This window comes from Papio anubis, chromosome X, assembly GCF_008728515.1.
Source record: "Papio anubis isolate 15944 chromosome X, Panubis1.0, whole genome shotgun sequence".
In the NCBI taxonomy this organism is placed as follows: Eukaryota; Metazoa; Chordata; class Mammalia; order Primates; family Cercopithecidae; genus Papio; species Papio anubis.
The window spans coordinates 18,124,470-18,148,713 of record NC_044996.1 but is presented as its reverse complement, the minus strand read 5'-3'; the positions used below and the strand labels follow the sequence as shown (position 1 = coordinate 18,148,713).

Here is a 24,244-nt window from a genome sequence, read left to right as displayed (position 1 = left end):
TTAGTAGAAACAAGGTTTCACCATGTTGGCCAGGCTGGTCTTGGACTCCTGACGTCAAGTGATCTGCCTGCCTCAGCCTCCCAAAGTGCTGGGATTTTGAGCCATCACACCTGGCCAAATTTCTCAAATATATTAACTTATTTAAGTTTGAAGCTGATAGTTTAGGCAACTGTTTATCAATAGTAAACTCTTACCAAGGTAAAAAGAGAGGTTTTTGTTCTCCATTATATGGGCTGACTGGTAAATTTTCTATTTGATCATGATCTCTAGTGAAATTTAATTAATTAAAATAAAAACAAATAAATGCAGTTTACCACTATTTGTTAAATATGCTGTGCCTACAAGGATTTTTAAAAAATGGTCACTACTTTTCTTTCATGAAAACTGAAGCTTTCAATTCAGGCTTTACACAATCACTTCAGATTTCTAAGACCAGAGTAAGGTTTGAACATTTTGTCTTTAAAAACACTTTAGCATCTCTTTATCATTCACATTTGCCTGGGTGAAATAATGGCTTGAATAGTTCTTATGAGCATTCACAAAATGCCATACTCTTTCCATTCTCAGAGCATGGGAAAGAAGTTCTGCCCTGGCAAACAAAGGTCAGAGTGAGCATGAGAATTTCCAGTTGATGTGCTTTCTGAATAAAAGAACCAGGGAATTCTTTTCCTATAAGGTAAAACCAGGCACATCACTTTTTTTTTTTAATGTACAAGATAAAAACTGTGACAGTAAGAAACACAGATCTGCTCATTCCTTTCACAGCCAGAAGAGAAAGAAAGCCAAGCTCTCCAAAAGCAACATCTTGCATAATTTCTATTGCCCTGACCATGTTCTTGGCAACCTGTGATCTGTGGAAATTCTTCTAAAGGGCAAAATCAATTATTCAGTGACTGACATACGAATAATGAATCCATATGCTGACATTATGTTGCTTTACTTAGTGAGGGGTTTAAAATAAACATCTTACTTGTTATTGGACTGCAGGGGTCTTAAGTAAGTAACAAGAAGAGACTGAAGTTCTTTAGCATATTCTTTTTCAGTGTCCAGGATGTTCTGTAACACCTATGAAAAAAAAAAGTCAATATATTATAATCATCAAAATAGTCTAAGGCAAAATGTAGCTCTGATCTTTTAACCAAGTTACTAGGAAGAGAAAAGGTCCTATTTACTCAGGCTACCATTGCAAGCAAAGAACACAAAATCTATGCGCTTTCTTTCAATCTAGCAAACTACTTTAATTATTGCATGACAACTGGTTATATTGCACAATTCATATGAATAAAATTTTTCAGTTACCCATAACTGAATGGGCCTTGCCATTTACACAGTACTGCTTGGTTATTTATTTCTTGTCGAGACAGGATCTCTCTATGTTGCCCAGGGTGGTCTCAAACTCCTGGTCTGGAAGAATCCTCCTGCCTCAGCCTTCCAAAGTGCTGGGATTACAGGTGTGAGCCCACATCAAACCCCACAGTACTGTTTAAAATGTTTTCGTGTGCTGTAAATCATTTTATCCTCAGGAAGTTCTCAGTTAGTTAACAAAGAATCATTACTCCTCTTTTATGGAGGAGAAAATTGAGGCCAGCTACCTTAGACACAGAGACTTAATGTCAGTATAATTTAAGGATCACTGTGATATCAGACATCACAAGAGATTTTTGTTTAAGTTATGTTTGTGATAAGACCTTTAGGGAATAAAATCTGAGGATACAGTGAATTTTTAAGCAGAGTTAAAACTAGTCTTTTATTAAAGGCAGAAGGTGCCACCATGAACAATTCAAAGAACAAAGTAGGCTGAAGTGTGAGAAATTTAACAAGAGAAATAAAAATTATCATTATTATTAATCATGTAATTAAAATCCTATAGGCAAAACAACCAATATGGGGGTTCACAATTTCTCTTCCCCCACCAGTTCTAGGGTCATGTCACAACCCATTTCCAAGCCTCTTCTGGTGGCAGGTTAAACCTTCATTTAATACCTAATGTAAATGACGGGTTGATGGGTGCGGTGCAGTGGGCCAGCATGGCACATGTATACCTATGTAACGAGCCTGCACGTTGTACACATGTACCCTAGAACTTAAAGCATAATAATTTTAAAAACCTTCATTTAAGCTCTTAGAGACAACCCAGTTAACATTCTGGTATAATTTTCTTTCATATATTCTAATTCATTCAACAAAATCGACTGAGTGCCTACTCTGCCAACTGCTGTGCTGCCCACAGGGAGTTTATACTGTATTTGCAGAGACATTAAACAGAGAGTTACAATACGGAGTGAAGTGTCCTTAACTAGGAGAAGTGTATTAGCCTACCAATATGCCAGCCATATACTCACAAGACAATGCATGATGATCTGCTTTTGAAAGGTGGAATGGTCAAAACAAGTGGAGATCCCGGTAACCGTGGGTTTTCTAGGAAACAACTGGAGTGCAGGGTGGTAGTTCTGACTCTGCTGCTGACTGAGAGGTTGCTTCAGTTTAAAACTTTGCTTACATCATCTCAGATTATGATATTGCACCTACCTTGGGGACCATTATGAAGATGTAGTGACACACTGTACAGATAGGTGCTGGGTAAGTGGGAAACAGACCTACCAATTTAAAGGGTTAAAAAAGGGTTTCTCAATAGCAACATTATTAACATTTCAAACCAGATAATTCTTTGTTGTGACAGAATGCCCATATCATTGCCATGACATTGCCAAATGTCACCTGAAAGGCAATATTGCCCCCAGTTGAGAATCACTGGCTTAGAAGAACACAGGATGGCTTCAAAAGCTCGGGGTTAAATTGCAGCCCCTATACCGAGCCACTCATGTCTACTTTCAGTTCCTCTATTCCTCAGAAACTACCCTCTAAAAGTGTAAATGCAGGGTTCTGGAGGTATTGATGTTCTCAGAAATTAACCCAGTAATGGAATAGAAATATTCCCCTCCATAGAAAGTCCAAGCGCGAGAATGGAAATTAGAAACTACTTTGAGATGAATGAAAATGAAAACACAACATACAAAACCTCACAGGGTGCAGTTAAACAGTGCTTAAAGGAAACTATATATTTATAAATGCCTATTTTAAAAAAGAAAAAAAGACTTTCGTTTTTCAGTCTGACATGTAAGGAGCTTAGAAGTCATTACTCCATCGTAACAGGAAGTAAATAGCTAAACAAAGTGAAATAAACCATTGTTTTCTCTTAAATCTGTCAGAAAAGTGAGGTCACAGGGAAAACTGCTACTCTAAAAATTGGGGAAACAGACAGGCAGATAAAGAGAATCACAAATCACCAGAGCAGAGGTTCACAAGCAGAAGCCTCCACAGGAACCAGCACTAGGATAGAAAAACCTACACTATAATTGACAAACTTCTGGGGGCTCCGGATGCACAAGTCTGAGAGTTAGGAACTCCAGGGGGGCAATATTAAGACAGCACACCCACAGTTTTGTGAGTTTAAGCTCCAGGTTCTCTCAGTGAAGATTAGAGGAAAATACCCTCATGCTTCAGGCAGAGGGAGGGAAAAAGTTGCCTTTTTGAATATGCCAGAGCACTCTCTTCTTCTTAACGAGGTCTGCCCTCAGGAGAAACGATTTTACCAGAGCATAACCTACTTTTTGTTTGTTTGTTTGTTTGCTTTGTTTCTTTCTGTTTTTGTTTTTTGAGACGCAGTTTCACTTTTGTTGCCCAGGCTGGAGTGCAATGGCGGGATCTCGGGTCACTGCAACCTCTGCCTCCTGGGTTCAAGCCATTCTCCTGCCTCAGCCTCCCTAGTAGCTGGGATTACAGGCATGCGCCACCACGCCCAGCTAATTTTGTATTTTTAGTAGAGACAGGGTTTCACCATGTTGGTCAGGCTGGTTTCGAACCTCTGACCTCAGGTGATTCACCTGCCTCGGCCTCCCAAAGTGCTGGGATTACAGGCATGAGCCACTGCGCCCGGCCCAAGCATAACCTATTGAAGTTTTATCAAATACTAACTGTTATGGGAGAAGGTCAATAAGCAACTCCAGCCAGCTCTAGCCTTCCACATGGGGGAAGGAAGATAACCCAACTCCAGTCCTTTCTAGTCATCCTGTCCCACCTAAGGGGGAGAACTAGGAAGCACTGGTGAAGTTCATGGTCCAGGGACACAAGCTCATTAAAAACCGAGACCTAATCATGGAAATATAGAATGCTTCCCCTCCTTCTACACCTTACCACTACATTACTAAAGGATTATTTGCCACAGTTCCTTTACCCAGTACATCATGTCAGGCTTCCAACAACAATTTACAAGGCATATTAAAAGGCAAAAAATAAAGTATGAAGAGACAAAGCAAGCACCAGAACTCAAGTCAGATAACACAGGAATGTTAGAATTATCAGACCAGTGTTTTTAAGTAACTGTGATTAATATACTAAGGACTCTAACAGAAAAAGTAGACAACATGCAGGAATACATGGACATTATAAGCAGAGAGACAGACATTCTAAGAAAGAATCAAAAAGCAATGCTAGAGATTAAAAACACTGTAACAGAAATGAAGAATGCCTGCCCATGATAGGCTCAACAGTGGTCTGGGCATGGCTGAGGAAAGAATCTTTGAGCTTGAGAATATGTCAATAGAAACTGCTACAACCAAAAAGCAAAGAGAAAAAAGATTGGGGGGAAAAATACAGAAGAGAATACGAAAGAACTGTGGAACAACTACAAAAGGTGCAACATTCACGTAATGTGGAAATATCAGGAGAGGAAAGAGAAAATAATAGAACAAATAATTGAAACAATAATGGTTGAGAATTTACTCAAAATTAGTTAGACACCAAATCACAAATCCAGGAAGCTCAGAGACCAAGTAGGATAAATGCAAAACAAAATTCTAAGCATATAATATTCAAACTCCAGAAAATCAAAAATAAAGAAAAAATTCTTGAAAGAAGCCACGGGAAACAAAGTTTATCTATACGTGAGTTCAAATGAAAGTTACATCTGACCTCTCCTCAGAAACAATGCAAGCAAGAGGCGAGTGGAGTGAAATATTTAAAGTGTTGAAAGAAAAACCCACTAACCTTGAGTTCTGTATCTTGTGAAATTATCCTTCAAAGCGAAAGACAAATCAAGACTTTCAGACAAACAAAAACTAAGGGGAAGTGTCACCATTAGACCTGCCTTGCAAGAAATGTTAAAAGAAGTTCTTCACAGAGAAGAAAAACAATATAGGTCAGAAACTTGGATCTACATAAAGAAGGAAAGAATATTAGAGAAGGGATAAGCAAAGATAAAATAAAAACTTTTTTTCTTATTTTTAATTGACCTAATAGATAACAGTTTATTCAAAATAATAATAGCAGCAATGTATTTGATTATGTGTGTGTATATACTAATGTGTATTTATGTGTAAGTAAAATGAATGACAGCAATCATACAAGGGATGGGAGGTAATCATTAGGAATACTATGTTATTATAAGGTACTTGCACTACCTGTGAATATAGTGTATATCTTTGTATAGTATTATATGAAAGCGAACTGGGACTAGCTATAAAGGCGTAGAGCAACCACTAAAAATGTTTATTTAAAGAAATATAATTGATATGTGAAAAAACAGAAATGGACTCATATAAAATGCTCAATTAAAACAAAAAGCAAAAAAATGTGGAAGACAAAAAGCGAACAACGAAAAGGGCAACAAATAGAAAACAGTAACAAGTATGGTAGGCATTAATCCACCTATATCAATAATCACTTTAAATGTCAGTGGTCTAAATGTACCAATGAAAAGACAGACATTTTCAGAGTGAATCAAAAAATAAGACCCAACCATATGCTGTTGATAAGAAATTCAATTTAAATATAAAGACATTTATAAATTAAAAATAAAGGGATGAAAAAGGAGGTATCATGTTCATACTAATCAAAAGAAAGCTGGAGTGGCTATGTTAGTTTTAGACAGAGCAAACATTAGAGCACGAAAAATTATCAGGAATAGAAAGAGCCATTACATAATAATAAAGAAGTCAGTTCTCCAACAAGACATAACAGTCCTTAATATGCATGTGCCTAAAAACAGAATCAAAATACACGGGGCACAACTTTTATAATCAAATGAAAACTCTTCCATCAAAGTTGTGGTGGAAATGTTCTCCCTTCAATCAATAATAAAAAAAAAGGAACACTCTAGTTCCTTGTCAGTGCAAATGACAATAAATTTGCTTACTTAACCTACTCTCATTCAAAGACCAGGTGAATAAAGTATATTGATAAATCTGAAAGTATATTGATATATCTAACTTCCCAAAGAATAACAATAACAATTACGAAAAACTGTTAAATAATTTATACAAATTTCTTTATGCATAGCATTTTAGAACTTTTAGTATGATAAGTATATTTTGAAACTAAGCAGGGCCAATATGATACTGTGTTTTTCAAACATATGTGACAATGGCATCATGTATTTTTTAGGCATTTTATACACATTGGTACTTGCTAATTGCTATTCCAAGAAATGAGCAAAAGAAATGAACAAAAGAAACATTTTCTTTGGCTGAGTTATATTTTCATATTATGCCTTTCAGTGAGTACTGACATTAGAAGCAGCTATATGAAAGGCCATTATAGTCGTAAACTATTGTTGTAAACTATAGTTAAAGACATTGTCCAGTATGTTGATTGGCATTCTTGGAGAAAATTCCTCCTGTGATTTAATACTCGGTTAAAAAAAAAAAAAAAAAAAAAAAAATGTGAGGCAAAAACTGCTAGAACTTCAAGTAGAAATAGATAAATCTATTATAGTTGAGACTTCACTACCCCTCTATCAGAAATGGAGAGATCCAGCAAGCAGAAAATCAGTAAGCACATACTAGAACTCAATAGTACCATCAAGCAACTGGATATAGTTGGCATCTATCGACTACTTCATCCAACAACAGCAGATTACATATTTTTCTCAAGCCTACATGAAACATTCCTCAAGATAGACCACATTATGATCCATAAAACCCACCTTAGCAAATTTAAAAGAATAGAAATCATGCAATCTATGATCTCAGACGACAATGTAATCACACTAGAAATCAATAACAGGAAAATACTTGGAGATTAAACAACACATCTCAAAATAACACATTTCTTTTCTAAAAATATATTTCAAAAGAAATTTTAAAATATTTTGTACTAAATGGAAATGAAAGTATAACTTATTAAAATTTGTGGAATGCAGTGAAAGCAGTGCTTGTGGGGAAATTTATAGCACTGAATGCATATATTAGAAAAGAAGAAAGATCTAAAATAAACAACCTAAACTTTCACCTTAGGAAACAACAAAAAGAAGAGCAAACTAAACCTAAAACACACAGAAGAAAAGAAATAATAAAAATTAGGGCAGAAATCAATGAGATTGAAAACAGAAAATCAGTAGAGGAAATCAATAAAACCAAAAGCTGGCTCTTTGAAAAGATCAATAAAATTGGTGAGCTTCATTGAAAAAAAGAGAGAAGATACAAACTGTTAATATCAGAAATGAAATGGCAGGATATCACTAGAGATCCCATGGAAATTAAAATAATGTTAAAGGAATATTATGAATAACTCTGCCTACAAATTTGATAACCTAGATTAAATGGAGTTTTTTAAAGGTACAGTCTGCCAACACTCACAAGAGAAGAAATAGATAATCTGAATAGGCCTACATCTAGTAAAGAAAATGAATTGGTAATTAACATCCTTCCAAAACAGAAAGCATTAAGCCCAGATAGGTTCACTGGTAAATTCTACTAAACATTTAAGGAAGAAATTATATCAATTCTTTACAATCTCTTCCAGAACATAGAAGCACAGAGAATACATACTTCCTAACTCATTTTATGAAGCCAGAATTACCCCAATACCCAAACCAAAGACATTACAAGAAAACTGCAAACCAGTATCTCTAATGCATATAGTTACAAAAATCATCAATAAAATATTAGCAAATAAAATCCAGCAATAGATAAAAGGAATGCTACAACACAGCCAAGTGTGGTTTAACAAAGTATGCAAGACTAGTTCAACATTCCAAAAAATCACTAATGTAATCTATCACATCAACAGTCTAGAGAAGGAAAATCACATGATCATATCAACAGATGCAGAAAAGGCATTTGACAATATACAACATCCATTCATGATTCTTTTTTAGTTCTCAGAAAACTAGGAATAGTTTCTCAACTTGATAAAGAACAGCTATGAAAAAAATAAGAGAAAAAAGAAAATGAAAAACCAACCAACAAACAAAAAAATCCCCGACATCTAACATCATACTTAATGGTAAGAAGCCAGATGCTTTCCTACTAAGATTAGGAACAAAACAAGAATGTTCCCCTCACACCATTCTTTTTCAACATCATATTGAATGTCCTAGCTAACGCAATAAGACAAGAAAAAAATAAAAGGTATACACATTGGGAAGAAAGCAATAAAACTGTCTTTATTTGCAGATAACATGATTGTATATGTAGAAAATCTGAATAAATCAAAAAAATTTCTGGAGCTAATGAGTCATTATAACATGGTGGCAAGATGCAAAGTCAATACACAAATGTCAATCATTTTCCTTTATATCAGCAATAAACAATTAAAATCTGAAACAAAAAAAACATAATATCATTTAGATTAGCACCCCTAAAAATGAAATACTTAGGTATAAATCTAAGAAAATATGTACAAGATCTATATAAAGAAAAACTACAAAACTCTGGTAAAAGAAATCAAAGAACTAAATAAATGGGGAGATACCCTATATTAATGGGTAGAAAGACTCAGTATTATCAAGATGTCAGTTATTTCCAACTTGATCTATAGATTCAACATAATTCCAATCACAATCTCAGTAAGTTATTTTGTGAATATTGACAGATTCAAATTCCAAAAATAAAAATAAAATCAGTATGTTAATATCTGCACTCCCATGTTCATTCCAGCATTATTCATGATAGCCAAAACATGAAATCAGCAGATGCATGGACAGAGAAAATGTGGTATAAAAACACAACGGAGGCTGGGCATGGTGGCTCATGCCTATAACCCCAGCACTTTGGGAGGCTGGGGAGAACAGATTGCTTGAGCTCAAGAGTTCGAGACCAGCCTCAGCAACATGGTGAGGCCCTGTCTCTATAAAAAACTAAAAAATTAGCCAGGTGTGGTGGTGCACACCTGTAGCCCCAGCTACTTGGGAGGCTGAGGTGGAAGGATCACTTGAGTCCAGGGGCAGAGGTTGCAGTGAGCCAGGATCACACCACTGCACTCCAGTCTGAGTGACAGAGCAAGACCCTCAAACAAAACAAAACTCAATGGAATACTATTATACAAATAATATTTGTTTTGTCTCAAAACAAAACAAAACACAATGGAATACTATTCAATCATTAAAAAGATGAAAATCCTGCCATTTGCAACAACATGGATCAACCTAGAAGACATTATGTTAAGTGAAATAAGTCAGTCACAGTAAGAAAAATACCACATGATCTCATCATATATGTAATCTTAAAAAGTTGATCTCATAGAACTAGAGAATAGAATGGTGGTTACAAGGGGCTGCAGCAGTTGGGGGACCCAGTTGGGATGATGTTGATCAAAGGATATGAAATATCCGTTAGAAGGAATAAGTTCAAGAGAGCTCTCGTGCAACATTGTGACTATAGTAAATAACAATATATTGTACTCTTAAAAAATGCCTAGAGAGGGAATGTTAATTGTTCTTACCACAAAAATGATAACTATGTGAGGTAATATGTGTGTTAATTAGCTAGCTTTAGTCATTCCACAATGACTAAACATGACAGAACATCATGTTGTACACAATTAATACATATAATTTTATCTGTCAATTATAAAAAAAGACCATTCAATGGGGAGAGAACTTTTTTTTTCAACAAATGGTGCTGAGAAAACTAGATATTCACATGCAAAAGAAAAAATTTACACCCGTACCTCATACCATATACAAAAATTAACTCAAAATGGATTTCAGAGTTAAATCTACAAAAGTCTTAAAGTAAACAGAGGAAGAAATCTTCATGACTTTCAATTTGGCAATGGATTCTTGGGTGACACTAAAAGCATAACAAAACAAAAATAAGTAAATTGAAATTCATCAAAATTAAAATTTTTTGTGTGTGAAATGACATTATCAAGAAAGTGAAAAGACAACTCATAGAATGGAAGAAATATTTGCAAATCATATATCTGATAAGAGTCTAGTATCCACAATATATATAGAACTATTACAACTCAACAATAAAAATAATCAATTAAAGTTGGCAAAGAATTTGAATAGAAATTTCTCCAAAGAAGATATACAAATGGCCAATAAACATACCCAATGTCATTAACTATTAGGAAAATGCTAATCAAAACCACAATGAGATACTACTCGATACTCAATAGGGTGGTTATATTACAAAGAAAAAAACAGATAATAACAAGTGTTGGTGAGGATATAGAGAAACTGAAACTCTTACAATTGTTGGTAAGAATGTAAAATGGTACTGCTACTGTGATAAACAGTTTGGCTGTTCCTCAGAAAGTCAGACACAAAGTTACCACGTGACCCAGCAATTCTACTCCTAAAGAAGTGAAAACATATGTCCACACAATAATTTGTACATGAATGTTCACAGCAGCATTTTTAATAATAACCAAAAAGTGCCAGGCGCGGTGGCTCAAGCCTGTAATCCCAGCACTTTGGTAGGCAGAGGCGGGTGGATCACGAGGTCAGGAGATCGAGACCATCCTGGCTAACACAGTGAAACCCTGTCTCTACTAAAAATACAAAAAATTAGCCGGGCGTGGTGGCAGCGGGTGCCTGTAGTCCCAGCTACTCGGGAGGCTGAGGCAGGAGAATGGCGTGAACCCAGGAGGCGGAGCTTGCAGTGAGCCGAGATAGCGCCACTGCACTCCAGCCTGGGCGACAGAGACTCCGTCTCAAAAAAAAACAAAAAACAAAAAAGTCCATCAACTGACAAATGGATAAATAAAAGCTGGTCTAACCATACAATAGAACATTACTTAGCTATAAAATGAAAGAAGTACTGATACATTCTACAACATGGATGAACCTTGAAAATACTATGCTAAGTGAAAGAAATCAAACACAAAATATCACATATTATAGAATTCCATGTATGTAAAACTTCCAGAATAGGCAAAATCCATACAGACAGAAAGTAGATTAGTGGTTGCCAAGGGCTGAAGGGAATGGGAAATGGGAAGTGACTGATAATTGATAGGTTTTTTGCTGGGGTGATAACAATGTTATGAAATTAGATGAGACAGTGGCGATCATTGTGCAACTCTGTGAATACACTAATAACAGTGAATTATACACTTTAAAATGGTGAATTTTATGCTATGTGAATTATACCTCAATAAAGCTATTATTTAAAAACAAAGCACAAATTTCTCACCTGTCATTAAAAACTCTTCTGTTTTTTCTCTGACTCCAAGTCCTTATCCAGGGTCATGGCCCTCAATACTCAAGCTTGTTCATCATGATAGCTCTTTGTCCATGTGGGTTGTTGTTCACTGCAGTTCCTCAAGTAATCACTTATATTCAGCACTGATATTCATTTTTTTAATTCATAGAAATAGAGATAAATGCACTAGAATTCAACAGTACTATATTTTATTAAGTAAAAAGGAGGAGGTAAGGCTCATATGCACATTTATTTAAAATATTTATTTGGGCCAGGCAGAGTGGCTCACGCCTGTAATTACAGCACTTTTGGAGGCTGAGGCAGGCAGATCACTTGAGGCCAGAAGTTTGAGAACAGCCTGGCCAACATGGTGAAACCCCCATCTCTACTGAAAATATAAAAATTAGCTGGGCATGGTGGCACATGCCTGTAATCCCAGCTACTTAGAAGGCTGAGGCAGAAAGATTGCTTTAACCTGGGAGGTGGAGGTTGCAGTGAGCCCAAATCAAATTGTGCCACTGCACTTCAGCTGGGTGAAAGAGGGAGGGTCTGTCTCAAAAAATATAAAAATAAAAATAAAATATTTACTTGGTTATCTATAGTATTGGTGTTGGGAATCAAAAAGGATGGGGCCCTCTTATATTTGGGAGGGAATTAAGTCTTCTAATCTTTTTGTTCACTCTTTTCTTTTCTTTTCTTTTCAGACAGAGTCTCACTCTGTTGCCCAAGCTGGAGTGCAGTGGCACAATCTCGGCTCAGTGCAACCTCTGCCTCTTGGGTTCCAGTGATTGTTCTGCCTCAGCCTCCTGAGTAGCTGGGACTACAGGCACATGCCACCATGCCCAGCTAATTTTTATATTTTTAGTAGAGACGGTGTTTCACCATATTGGCCATGCTGGTCTCGAACTCCTGACCTCGTGATCCACCCACCTTGGCCTCCCAAAGTGCTGGAATTACAGGTGTGAGCCACCATGCCTGGCCTGTTCACACTTTTCTAAAAAGACCATGTCTGGTAACAAGCCATCTCACATCCTCACCCTTCCTAAAATTTTTTTAATTTTTTAAATTATTCATTTATTTTTTGTTGTGTGTGTGTTTGATTGTTTTTGAGACAGAGTCTTGCTGTGTCACCCAAGCAGGAGTGCAGTGGCGCTATCTTGGCTCACTGCAGTGTTGGTCTCCCAGACTCAAATGATCCTCCTGCCTCAGCCTCCCAAGTAGCTTGGCCTACAAGCACAAGCCACCATGCCCAGCTAATTTTTAATTTTTTGTTGAGACGGAGTCTCACTATGTTGCCCAGGCTGGTCTTGAATTCCTGGGCTCAAACTGTCCTCCTGCCTCTGCCTCCCAAAGTTCTGGGATTACAGGCATGAGTAACCATGCCCAGCTGTCACCCTCCCTTAAAGCACTGTTGTATATAACTGTCATAGTCCCTGAATTATAATATCTGTTGAAATAAAGGAAAACAACAGCAAACAGTCATAGCTTGAAGGGAATTTTTTAAATTAGTAAAATCATAGATATTATTTTCATCATAAAATGTGATTTTTAAAACAAACACTACTTTAATTCCATTGTTTATATAATTCACTCTCCTTCTCCACCATTGAAATAGCCTTAATATTTCAATTCCCTTTAAAATGCTATCATATGGGGCTCTTGTACATGAAATTGCTAAGATTCTTCAAGAAAGATGCCAAGTGTCCTGCTCCAGTGGGTTTATTTGCTAGGTGAGGCAACAAACTTTCTAGGAGACCCATCTCTGCTGGAACCACCGGCATAGGACAGTTACTTCCCATGGGAGGGAGGCACACAGACACTTCCTGCTGCCTTGGAGTGAGTTCTGGAGAGCTAAATGGAAATATACATTAAACTCCTATGACTGCAAGTTTTGAGAGTGGCAGAATGGACTTTACAAAATTAAAATGACAAAAGTGGTTAATAAGTCTTTTTATCAAATTATGCCCCCCTCCCCCCCAAAAAAAATGCATGTGAGTAGTAATATACTAAACAGAACTTCTCTTGCTGTGGTTGGATGAGCAGGAATGCTCATCAGGGTGGATGTTTGGGATTCCTTCCCAAAGTCACTCGGAACTTTATTGCTTTCTTCAATCTCAAAATATCAACTGATGAACTTCTGAGACTGGTTCTTTATTTTTCAGGCCACAGGGCATCTAATGTAAAAGGATAAGAAGGGAAGCAGACAGAGAAGGCTATGTGCTCCCAAACAGAAGGCCTCAGTGGTGAGTCAGAAGGCAAGGAGTTTGGCAGGCCAAGCAACTTCAGAGCAGTACAATTTGATCTGATGAAATCCATTCAAACTCACTAAAATAGACTCTGTCCAGACACTGCCTTTGCCTCCCTGACTCTGTCTTCCCAAGGACAACTGGGCATCCTTTTGCTCAACCAACCTTTGCCTGAATTCAGAATAAAATAGATAGTGAGAAACCATAGGAAAAAAAAAGGTGGAGGCCTTTGCTACCGCCATCCTGGGCTATTGATTTTCCAGTAAAACACATTTCCTACATTTCCTGGAGAGGCTTTAGAGTGAGTTCATTTGTATAACTACGTTTTCCAAAGGGAAGGAGTCATAAAAGTATAAAGAAATTATTTTAAGAAACTAAAATGCATAAACAATGGCTGAAAATAGAGATATCTCCAATGATAAAGGAGTCTATAATGGTCTCAGGAAACCTTAAATCAAAGCAAAATTATTACATTATAGGAATTCTGAGATAATTACGATGCCTATGAAAATGAGCTAATGTTGGTGAAGTTCTTTGAGAACAAAAAGAGCAATATATTATAATATTTATGTCATATTTGATTTATATGCCAGTAGAACCGCCTGCAGTGATTGATTCCGCACGCCCAGGTCCTTGGCTTTCACAAAACAAGCAGCACTAGTCCCCATTATCCACAGACAGATTCACGAACTCCCTAGGATCCTGTCACTTCCTCCACCTCCAGCCCTCGAATGGAAGAGTAAGATGGGAAGAGGGTAAGAAAGAAGTAAGAGCGGATATGGAAAAGAGAATCAATGGATATATGTGTAAGGTAGTTTAGGCTAGTAGAATTGAAAAGGTGAGTGAGCACTAGAAAGGTAGAAAAATCCAGGGTGGGAGTGAGAGGGTAGATAGATGAGTGAGAGAGAAAATGAGGGTGAGCAGAAAACGGGAAGCTACAGCAAAGGTTACCCAAAGCTTCCTAGGATTTTTGTAATGTAACATGCCACAGCCTTCCTCCCACCTTTTCTACCGCAGGCAAGTTCTATAAAACATGCCCTTAAGGCATCTACCATATGTTACATAAAGTAGAAGAAAGCAAGAACAAAATAAATTACATTGGTCCTTAGTGATTGTATTTTCCTACCTGGATGTGGGGAAATACCATCTTTCACTCTGCACACAGATGCTCATCCCCAGAGTTGAATATTAAGATTACTGTGAGTCTGGCCTATTTGTGACAGCACAAAGGACAGCTTTATTAAGTGTGCTGCAATAGTTGCAGTGAATAAAGAATTTCATCTTACAAGGGACATTTGGATGGGAGAAGAAGAGAGTGCAGTCCACTCTCTGACCTGCAGGGACTAATTACAGACAGGCACACTCTTGCCAGGGAGAATCTGCTCATATAGCTCTCCCTGTCTGAATAAACTTTCAGCTCTTCTCTGCTTGTCTAACTTCCGACCTTCCTCCAAGATTTGCCTTGAATCCTACATCCTCCATTCAACCTTTTCCTTGATTGGTTCTCATATTTTAGGTGAAGTGAGCATCAGAGCCACCTGTGCATTAAGGGGAAGTGGTTAAGGAAGGAGTGGGAGGAGTTGTTAAAAATGCTATTTCCTGGAATCAACAGCCAGAGAATTTGATGTAGCAAGTCAGGTGTGTGGCCCAGATGTCTGTAGTTTCTTTCTTTCTTTCTTCTTTCTTTTTCTTTTCTTTTCTTTTCTCTTCTTTTTCTTTTTTTCTTTCTTTTTCTTTTTCTTTCTCTCTTTCTTTCTCTCTCTCTCCTGTCTTTCTTTCCTTCCTTCTTTCTTTTTCAAGACAGAGTCTCACTTTGTCACCCAGGCTGGAGTGCAATGGTGCAATCTCGGCTCATTGCAACCTCTGCCTCCCAGGTTCAAGCAATTCTCCTGCCTCAGTCTCCCAAGTAGCTGGGATTACAGGCCCGGGCCGCCACGCCCAGCTAATTTTTGTATTTTTTTGTAGAGACGGGGTATCACCATGTTGGCCAGGCTGGTCTCGAACTCCTGACCTCAAGTGATCCACCCGCCTTGGCCTCCCAAGGTGCTGGGATTACAAGCGTGAGCCACCACACCCGTATGTCTGTAGTTTTAACAAGTTCCCCAGGTGCCTCCGAGACAAAGGATCCCAACTGCATTTTGAAAAACCCATCTTACAACACTTTACAACCTTACATCATTCTCTACCATGTGGCTTACACTATCATGTTTGTCCTGCCCTCCCAATGAGACCATGGGTGCCAAGACCTAAGTGCTGCATACAAATAAAGCCTCACAACCAAGCTGCATCAATTCCTTTCTCTGATTTTTACTTTTTAAATCTTCCTGGTATATACCATTAAGTTACAATGAGCAAAGAAAGACAATGGGCAGAAGAAGATTATTAGAAAAAATAATTAATAGTGAGAGAAGTTTAACATATGGCAGCAATAATTGAGGACAATTAAGGAACCAAGGTCGGGGCAGTAAAAGCTTTATCTGGATTGCCATGACTCTCAAGGATGCTAAGTTCCTATTCAAAACAACAGGCCAGGAGTGGCCAAGTCTCAGTTACCTACATTAAACATGCCTAGTGGCAGGTGTGGGTCTGAGCTGGGTGCCACAGCCACCTTGGTCACAATGGACAACTACTTAACATTTCAAAATTGACATGACACCAGAATTGCATCAAGGCCTAAATGGGGCTGAAATCAGCAGATAATCCCTTAGAAACTTGAAAAGGGGGAGAATATGTCTGCAGATTTACAAATTCCCAGAGGTCTCTAACCTGCCCAAGTTCACAGGATGTGATGATTAATTGTATGTGTCGACCCAAGTTGTAATCCTGTAAACTTGGGCAGGATAGACAGGGTGCCCAGATATTCCGCTAAACATTATTTCTGCGTATGTCTGTAAGGGTTTTCCAGATGAGATTAGCATTTAAATTGGTAGATGGAGTAAAGCAGATTGCCTCCCCATTGTGAGTGGGCTTCATCCAATCTGCTAAGGACCTGAATAGAACAAAAAGGTAGAAGAAGGGAGAATTTGCTTTCTCTGTCTGCCTATTTGAGCTAGAAAATCGATCTTCTCCTGACCTCAGAGTGAAATTAACACTATCAGCTCTCTGGTTCCCAGGCCTTTGGACTTGTACGGAATTACACCACCAGCTTTCCTGGGTCTCCAGCTTTGAGACAGTAGAGTATAGAATTTCTCAGCCTCCATACTCACATGTGCCAATTCCTTATTCATTCTCTCTCTCTCTCTCTCTCTCTCCCCCCTATTGGTTCTGTTTCTCTGGGAAACCTAATACACAGGACCAAACTAAAGGGAGCCTTGGGCTGGCAAAGACTCACTAAATGGAAGAGCATAACAGGTCTAGTTGGGTGCAGTGGCTCACACCTGCAATCCCAGCACTTTGGGAAGCCAAGGTGGGAGGACCACCTGAGGTCAGGAGTTCGAGACCAGCCTGGCCAACATGGTGAAACCTTGTCTCTACTAAAAATACAAAAATTAGCCGGGAATTGTGGCGCATGCCTGTAATCCCAGCTACTCGGGAAGCTGAGGCAGGAGAATCGCTTGAACCTGGGAGGCAGAGGTTGCAGTGAGCCAAGATCATGCCACTGCACTCCAGCCTGGGCAACAGAGTGAGACTCCATCTCAAAAAAAAAAAAGAATAGGCCTGGTCAGAGACAAGTATTATTGGGGTGTGGGGATAGAAAAATCTGTATGGGCCAGGCGCAGTGGTTCACGCCTGTAATCCCAGCACTTTCGGAGGCCAAGGCGGGCGAATCATGAGGTCAGGAGTTCGAGACCAGCCTGGCCAATATAGTGAAACCCCATTTCTACTAAAAACTACAAAAATTAGCTGGGCGTGGTGGCGCTTGCCTGTAGTCCCAGCTACTCAGGAGACTGAGGCAGAAGAGTCACTCGAACCCGGGAGGCAGAGGTTGCAGTGAGCCGAGATCGTGCCACTGCACTCCATCCAGGGCAACAGAGTGAGACTCCGTGTCAAAAAAAAAAAAAAAGAAAGAAAGAAAATAAAAAAGAAAAATATTTATGAAAAAGAAAATACGTAATTTCCTGTTTTATTTGAAAAATTATATACACACATATATTACAGGCTATATATACATATATATGCATATATATGGATACACATACACCTACCTCAAAGAAAATTTGGCATGAGATTCACTAACATGTTAATAGTGATTATTTCTAAGTGGTGGGATTATATGTGGTACTTACTTTCTTTTTTATATTATTTCTGTATCGTCTGATATTTTAAAAACAGCTGTTTATATAACTAGTTATATAAGAGAAAAATGTTATTTCTTTTTTTAATGAAGTAAAAATCAGTCATTAGTATTCTTATAGATCTAGCAACAGAAAATATCTACAATTAATGACTCTTGGAGGGAAGAAGAGTTAATATACCATCAGTTGAGGGCACTTTTCATGTGAGTGAAATTGATTTTACAAGTCTACAAATCCTGTGGATGGAATAATTTTTTTTTATTCAACACAGATTAGGAGGACAATCAGAACACTCAAAACATATTTTGAATTAATTGACACTAAAAATTTGCCTAAATATTCAAGGCCAAAGAAATGTGGATTTAAAAAACCCAACCAACCAAAATCTCTTCACATCCATATCTAGTTACAATATATCCAGCTGGTCAATAATTAAGCAATATTCACATCAAAGTTCTACAGGTTCTTCACAGGCTATCATGGTTCCCCCAAGACATTTGTTTTCTTTATTAGGTCTGAGGTTTGGGATAATATCTACCAAAAAAAATTGTTAAACATATATATCCTTTGACCTAAGCACTTAACTTTCACCATACAGATCTTCATATACTTTGACAAGTGATATATATATAAGCTATTCAATGCAGAATTGTCTATAACAGCAAGGAACTAGAAACAACATGTCTTCCAACAGGAGGTGGGATATATAAACTGCAGCATGTCCAGAGTTCGACCATTATATATATAGGATTGATATAAATTCCATGAGAATCACAGAGTTTACTCTGCCTTGGATAATCCCAACCACATTTTAAGTTGGTGGAATCAGCAGAGGCAGAGAGAGATCCAAAGCAGAGTGATGATATGCTCCAGACCCACAGGTAGAAGCAGCTATGGTAATATTTTCATCCATCATTCCACTACAACCTTTCTTTAAAAATTAAATAATTAGGAGTTATCTAAAAGCTAAAAGAAGTGATCAGGAAGTAAGGGAGAAGGGAATCTACCTCTGCTGCGTAATATATTTTAGCCTTGGAAACGTAAGATAAAAGATATTAACAAAATAGTCCCCTGTGATTATTTATTGTCCATGTTAGCTAGTGAGTTCCTTCTTGATTTTTCATATTCTCTATTGCTCATGTCATCATTACGGAGCAAATTCACTGAAGAGTGAAATTCAACTTTTTGAAACAAAATGATATTCACATACCTGTATAGAGATGTTTAAAAACTCTATCCATGCACAAAGGGAGATGAGTATGCAAGACAAATGCACATAGAACACTGGGTAAAAAAGTGAAACTGTATTTCAGCTGAGGTGGTGAGGCGGGGCGAGGGGAATGACAAGGCTACCAGACAGGAAAACTTAGAGGTTAATCATGACTTGACCTTTTAATTAGTGACTGGACCAAGTCTGGAAAGGAGACGTGAAGAGAAAGCAGAGAGTAGATGAAGGAGAATGATGCGACTTCTTTTTCAAATAGGGATTTATTTTGAGTATTGCACATACCCTATTTATAGCTAACATATTTTGACATATCTGTGTTTAAGCCAGAGCCATGTCATTCCTCCCACTGTGCCAAAGGGCAGTTTTCCTTTTGGGCTCTCTTTAAAGGATGATAATATTCCAGAGGATATAATAATGAAGTCATTGATTCTGAAGTAAAATCACAAAATGCAACCACTTAAAATTTATTGCATTACAGGAACTTGGAAATTCGCCTTCTAAATATCTGGTAAGGGTATATTTAACTGCTGAATTTCACCATAATTCTTACATATTAGCCAATTTCTATTTCATGCTGTTTAATAGGGCTTGCTCTGAATCCATGCTACCTTTGAATTTTTCAGCACGGTAGATATAAGACTTCTAGATATCTGTAAGAAGCATAAAGTAGAAGAGCTCCACTGTAATGCGAATGGCATTGGACTCATGCATGCAACTTTATTCAGTCTTTCCTTTGTGTCACCTCAACACATCAATGGTTTGACAAGTGAAAAAGTTCCATATAGATTCAAGAAAATTTTTATTCATCATCTGAACACTTACCACAGTATAATAATTCTTGGTAAGTGGAGCAGTTTCAAATCCTTTGATGGCCTTGGGGGAGAGAGGTCTCTCTGTGAAAAAGACATTTAAATTATGTTAATATCACAGAAGGCTATTATGAACATTTTATAACATAGGTCAACCAACATGCTATAAAGATTCCCAGTGGAAGGATCAATGGAAATGTACATTCTTAAACAAGTGAAACTACAACTGTGCTAAACTATAGATGGTCAAAGTTAGACCTTCTTGTCTAGACCCCTCAATTTCCAAAGGAGGAATAAGCCAAGGAGTTAAGACCTAACTAAGAAATAGCAGGGGCAGGGCAAGAACTTTACTCCCGGTTGGGGTTTGTCTGCCCTCTCCATTCAACTTATTCAAAACAGATACGCAAAACCAATACTAGCCAAATGCATACAGATAGTCGCCAACTTATGATGGTTCAACTTATGATTTTGCAACTTAACAATGGTGCAACAGTGATACACATTCAGTAGAAATCATAATTTGTTTTGACATTTTCCTGCCTTGGCAAACTACTGTGTACATGACCTAATAAATACTTTATTATAAAATAGGCTTTGTGTTAGATAATTTTGCCCAACTGCAGGCTTCTGTAAGTTTTCAGAGCACATTTAAGGTAGGCTAGGCTAAGCCATGATGTTCAGTAGGTTAGGTGTATTAAATGTATTCTTGATTTATGATACTTTCAACTTACAATGGGTTTATCAGTATGTAACCCCATCGTAAGTCAAGAAGCATCTGTACTTATAACGTGCAATTTACTATACAAGTATAATAAAATATAAATAATGGCAAGCATGCTTTTCTTGGGTGTGTCTACTATGCCAACAACAAAATAATCAGAAGATTTAACTCGATGAAAACTAGCAGGACATTATTCTCTTTTAAGTATAATTTTAATATTATTCCATTGCGTTGTAAAATGCTGCCCTTCTTTTACCTAAATTAATCTTACTTATTAAACTCATGACTAAAGGAAATCCTAGGACATTCTTTAAAAAAAAACACACAATAAAAATATGAGACATTCATAACAAATTTTTAGCAGTGTCACAACATAGCATCTTTCCTACCTGCATTTTCTCCTCTGCTTCACTTTGTTTTATATTTTAATTTTAACTTGCTATACTGTATGCTGTTTTAAACCCTTTCTAAAGTATGGTGCAGTATAAATAATCAAACAATAACATATCATCAGATCTTCATTTTTCTTTTTTAAATAATATTTTCAAATTATAAATCTATTGCAATCCCACCCTCAAAAATTTTAAATATAGAACAGAAAACAAAACCCAGCAATTAGCCCATTACCTAGAGCTAACCATCATCATTTAGACTGTTTTTGAAATGTGTCTTCCCTTTCTTTTTTATGTTTGTGATTGGATCTTTCTAACCTTACCTGCAGTTTTATAATTCTTCTATTACAATATTATTTTATAAATATTTTCCCATTTAACCTTGATTTTTAATTATTATTGTATTGGAATGTCCCTAATATTTATTTCATACTTAATAGCATTTAAGACACATTATTTGATCTTTACAACAACTCTGACAGGCAGACTATCTTCTCATTTTACAGAAGAGGCCACTAAGATTCAAGGAAGTGAAGTCAGTTGTCTCACGTCATGCAGCTAGGAAATGGCAGAGCCAAGACTGAAGCCCAGGTATGTCTTGACAAGAGCCTGTGTTCCTAACCAATATGATACCCAGAGATAAAGCTACTGAAGGGCTTGGTCAATGGCATGGACCAGGGTTCCTGCTGGAGTTCAGAGAGGCTATGAGTTTGATCTGGGATGGTTAGAGAAGACCTTGCTGGGAAGGAGGTACTCGATCTGGCCCTGAAGGGCAGATGGAATTCAAACAGGCAGGGAAGGCAGTACAGAGTTTTCTTTTCGGGGAAGATTTCAGAAACACAGATGTATAAATGGCAATGCTCAAGGCAGAACTGTTCTTGTGACAGTGAGTTATCCAGTGGGACCAGGTTAGGCAGAGTGAAAATAAGGCAGAAAAGTAGCAATGAGGGACAATTCTGTCACTCCCCGGTGAGGACAAGTGGAGCATAGCCAGTTCCTGGAAGCTTTATGCTAGTTCAAGATCCACCTGGATCCACTGGTGGTTCATAAGGCTTTCCTGGGAAAATGTGAGCACTATCAGAAATGAAACAGGGAACATCAGTCCAGACCCTGGAGATATAAAAAGGATAATAATGGAATACTACAAACAACTCTACATACATAAATTTGACACTTAGGTGTGAAATGAACCAATTCCTCAGAAAACAAAAACTACCGCAACTCACCCAATATGAAATAGATCATTTGAATGGCCTTATAACTATTAAGGAAATTGAACTTGTAAATTTAAAACTCTGAAAAAGGAAATCTCCAGGCCCATAAGGTGTCACTGGAGAATTCTATTAACTGTTTAAGGAAGAATCAATACTAATTCCATATGTCACATAGAAAATAAAAGAGATCACTTCCCAAGTCATTTTATGAAATCACTATTGCACTGACACCAAAACCATACAAACGCAGTGCAAAAAAGAAAACTGCAGACCAATATCCCTCATAAATATGGATGCAAAAAAATTTACAAAATATTAGCAAGTAGAATTCAGCAATATTTTAAAAGAATTGTATACTATGGGATTCATCCTAGGTTGGTTAAATATTTTAAAATCCATTAATGTAACCCATGATCTTAACATTCTTAAAAGAAAAAAGTCACATGATAATATTAATCGATGCAGAAAAAGCACTTGACAAAATTAAACACCTATTTGAGAAAAAGTAACTCATGGAAAAAATAAGAATAAAGAACTTCTTCAACTTAATAAAGTGCGTCTACAAAAAGCCTACAGTTAGCATCTTATAAAAGGGGGAAAGACCGAATGCTAAATGCTTTCCCCCTAAGATCAGGAACAAGGCAAGGATGCATGTTCTCACCACTATTAATTCAGCATAGCACTGAAGTTCTAGCTCTCCCTGCAGTCTTGGTCTAAGCTGGGGAATTAACACAAAGAACAGAAGGGAGACAGATTTGGAAGGATAAACTTGGAAAGTCTAAAAAAACGTAGACCTTGCAAATGACTGGCTCCATGAAACACTACAAGAGGGAATGCAAAGAGAAAAACACCAGCACTATGACCTCAGTGACAGTTTCTGGCCTCTTGTTCCTTCTTTGCTCCCCACCCCCACCCCTACCACTTCTTACTCCCGCCACGTGAAAGACTCTCTGAAACCCACACTCAGCAACATGCAAAGAAGGAATGAATATGTGGAGGTTCTGAGGAGACAAGTTCAGTCCCTGGTGGCGGATTAGAAAGTGACCTAACTAGAACGAACATGAAAATGTAGACATTTTAGGTGATGTTCTAAGGCAATGAGGAGATTGGGTAATCCAATCAGTGGGGGGGGGGGGGAATCAGTCAATATAGTGAAGAATTCCAGTGGATTGTTTGTATGATATAACTCAAACAAGAGTGTCACACAAATACAGGCATAAGAAATCCTCCTGATTCTGATGTAAAGATCCCTTTCCAATTAATTTTTGATTCTTTCTCTTCCTTTGCTGGTGTGCAGATTACTATTGCCTGTTGGTGGTGATAGGACAAAAAGAAATCGAGTGACAAATAGTCTCGCTGGACAGGAAACATCTATGTGATACACCCAGGGGATTAAAACAGGAAGTCTAAATATAAAGCTCAATCCTAGCTTTGGTTTATAATGAGCAGGAAGACTGATTTCTTAATCTGCCTTAATACAAATTTAATTAACCATGTACCTAATCCCCTCAATTGATATCTATATTTACTGCTAATAAGAAGTTTTAGAAGAAGGATTTGATGACCTCTTAATTGAATCAGTGGGAGAAAATAGAATTTGTTTAAAATATCTGCTCAATCGCACTTGCCTCAATAATTTCTTGGCTTAAAAATTTTGCCAGGAAATTTTTAATGCAAAGTACCAACAAAACCCTCAACCTTTCTAGGTAACAGAACAGAGACAAAAATTTAAAAAGGATATAATCACCATTATGTTGCCACTGTACTAGCAGAAATTACTTTGATGTATTAATAACAAGTTAACTTACAAGTTACCACTGATTTTTAAGAGAGAATGGAAAATTGTATATAAGTGGCTAATTTTCTCATTTATAATGTATCTGGCTCAAATGAAATACAAGAGCAAAGCCCCTTAATATATGTTCTGTAGGCCAGGCGCAGTGGCTCAAGCCTGTAATCCCAGCACT

The 24,244-nt window shown here is 37.4% G+C and overlaps 1 protein-coding gene across 8 annotated transcripts in view; it reads right to left on the bottom strand.

The window, feature by feature from the left end:
* ARHGEF6 (Rac/Cdc42 guanine nucleotide exchange factor 6) overlaps nucleotides 1-24,244 on the bottom strand; it is a 119,150-nt gene that overhangs the window by 51,371 nt on the left and 43,535 nt on the right. For all 8 annotated transcript variants that reach the window (XM_031660866.1, XM_021932724.2, XM_031660864.1 and 5 more), the window contains 2 exons: nucleotides 19,964-20,034; nucleotides 971-1,065 (listed from right to left, as the gene is read on the bottom strand). In XM_031660866.1, coding sequence (XP_031516726.1) covers nucleotides 971-1,065; nucleotides 19,964-20,034 — 166 coding nt within the window. The remainder of the gene's footprint in view (nucleotides 1-970; nucleotides 1,066-19,963; nucleotides 20,035-24,244) is intronic.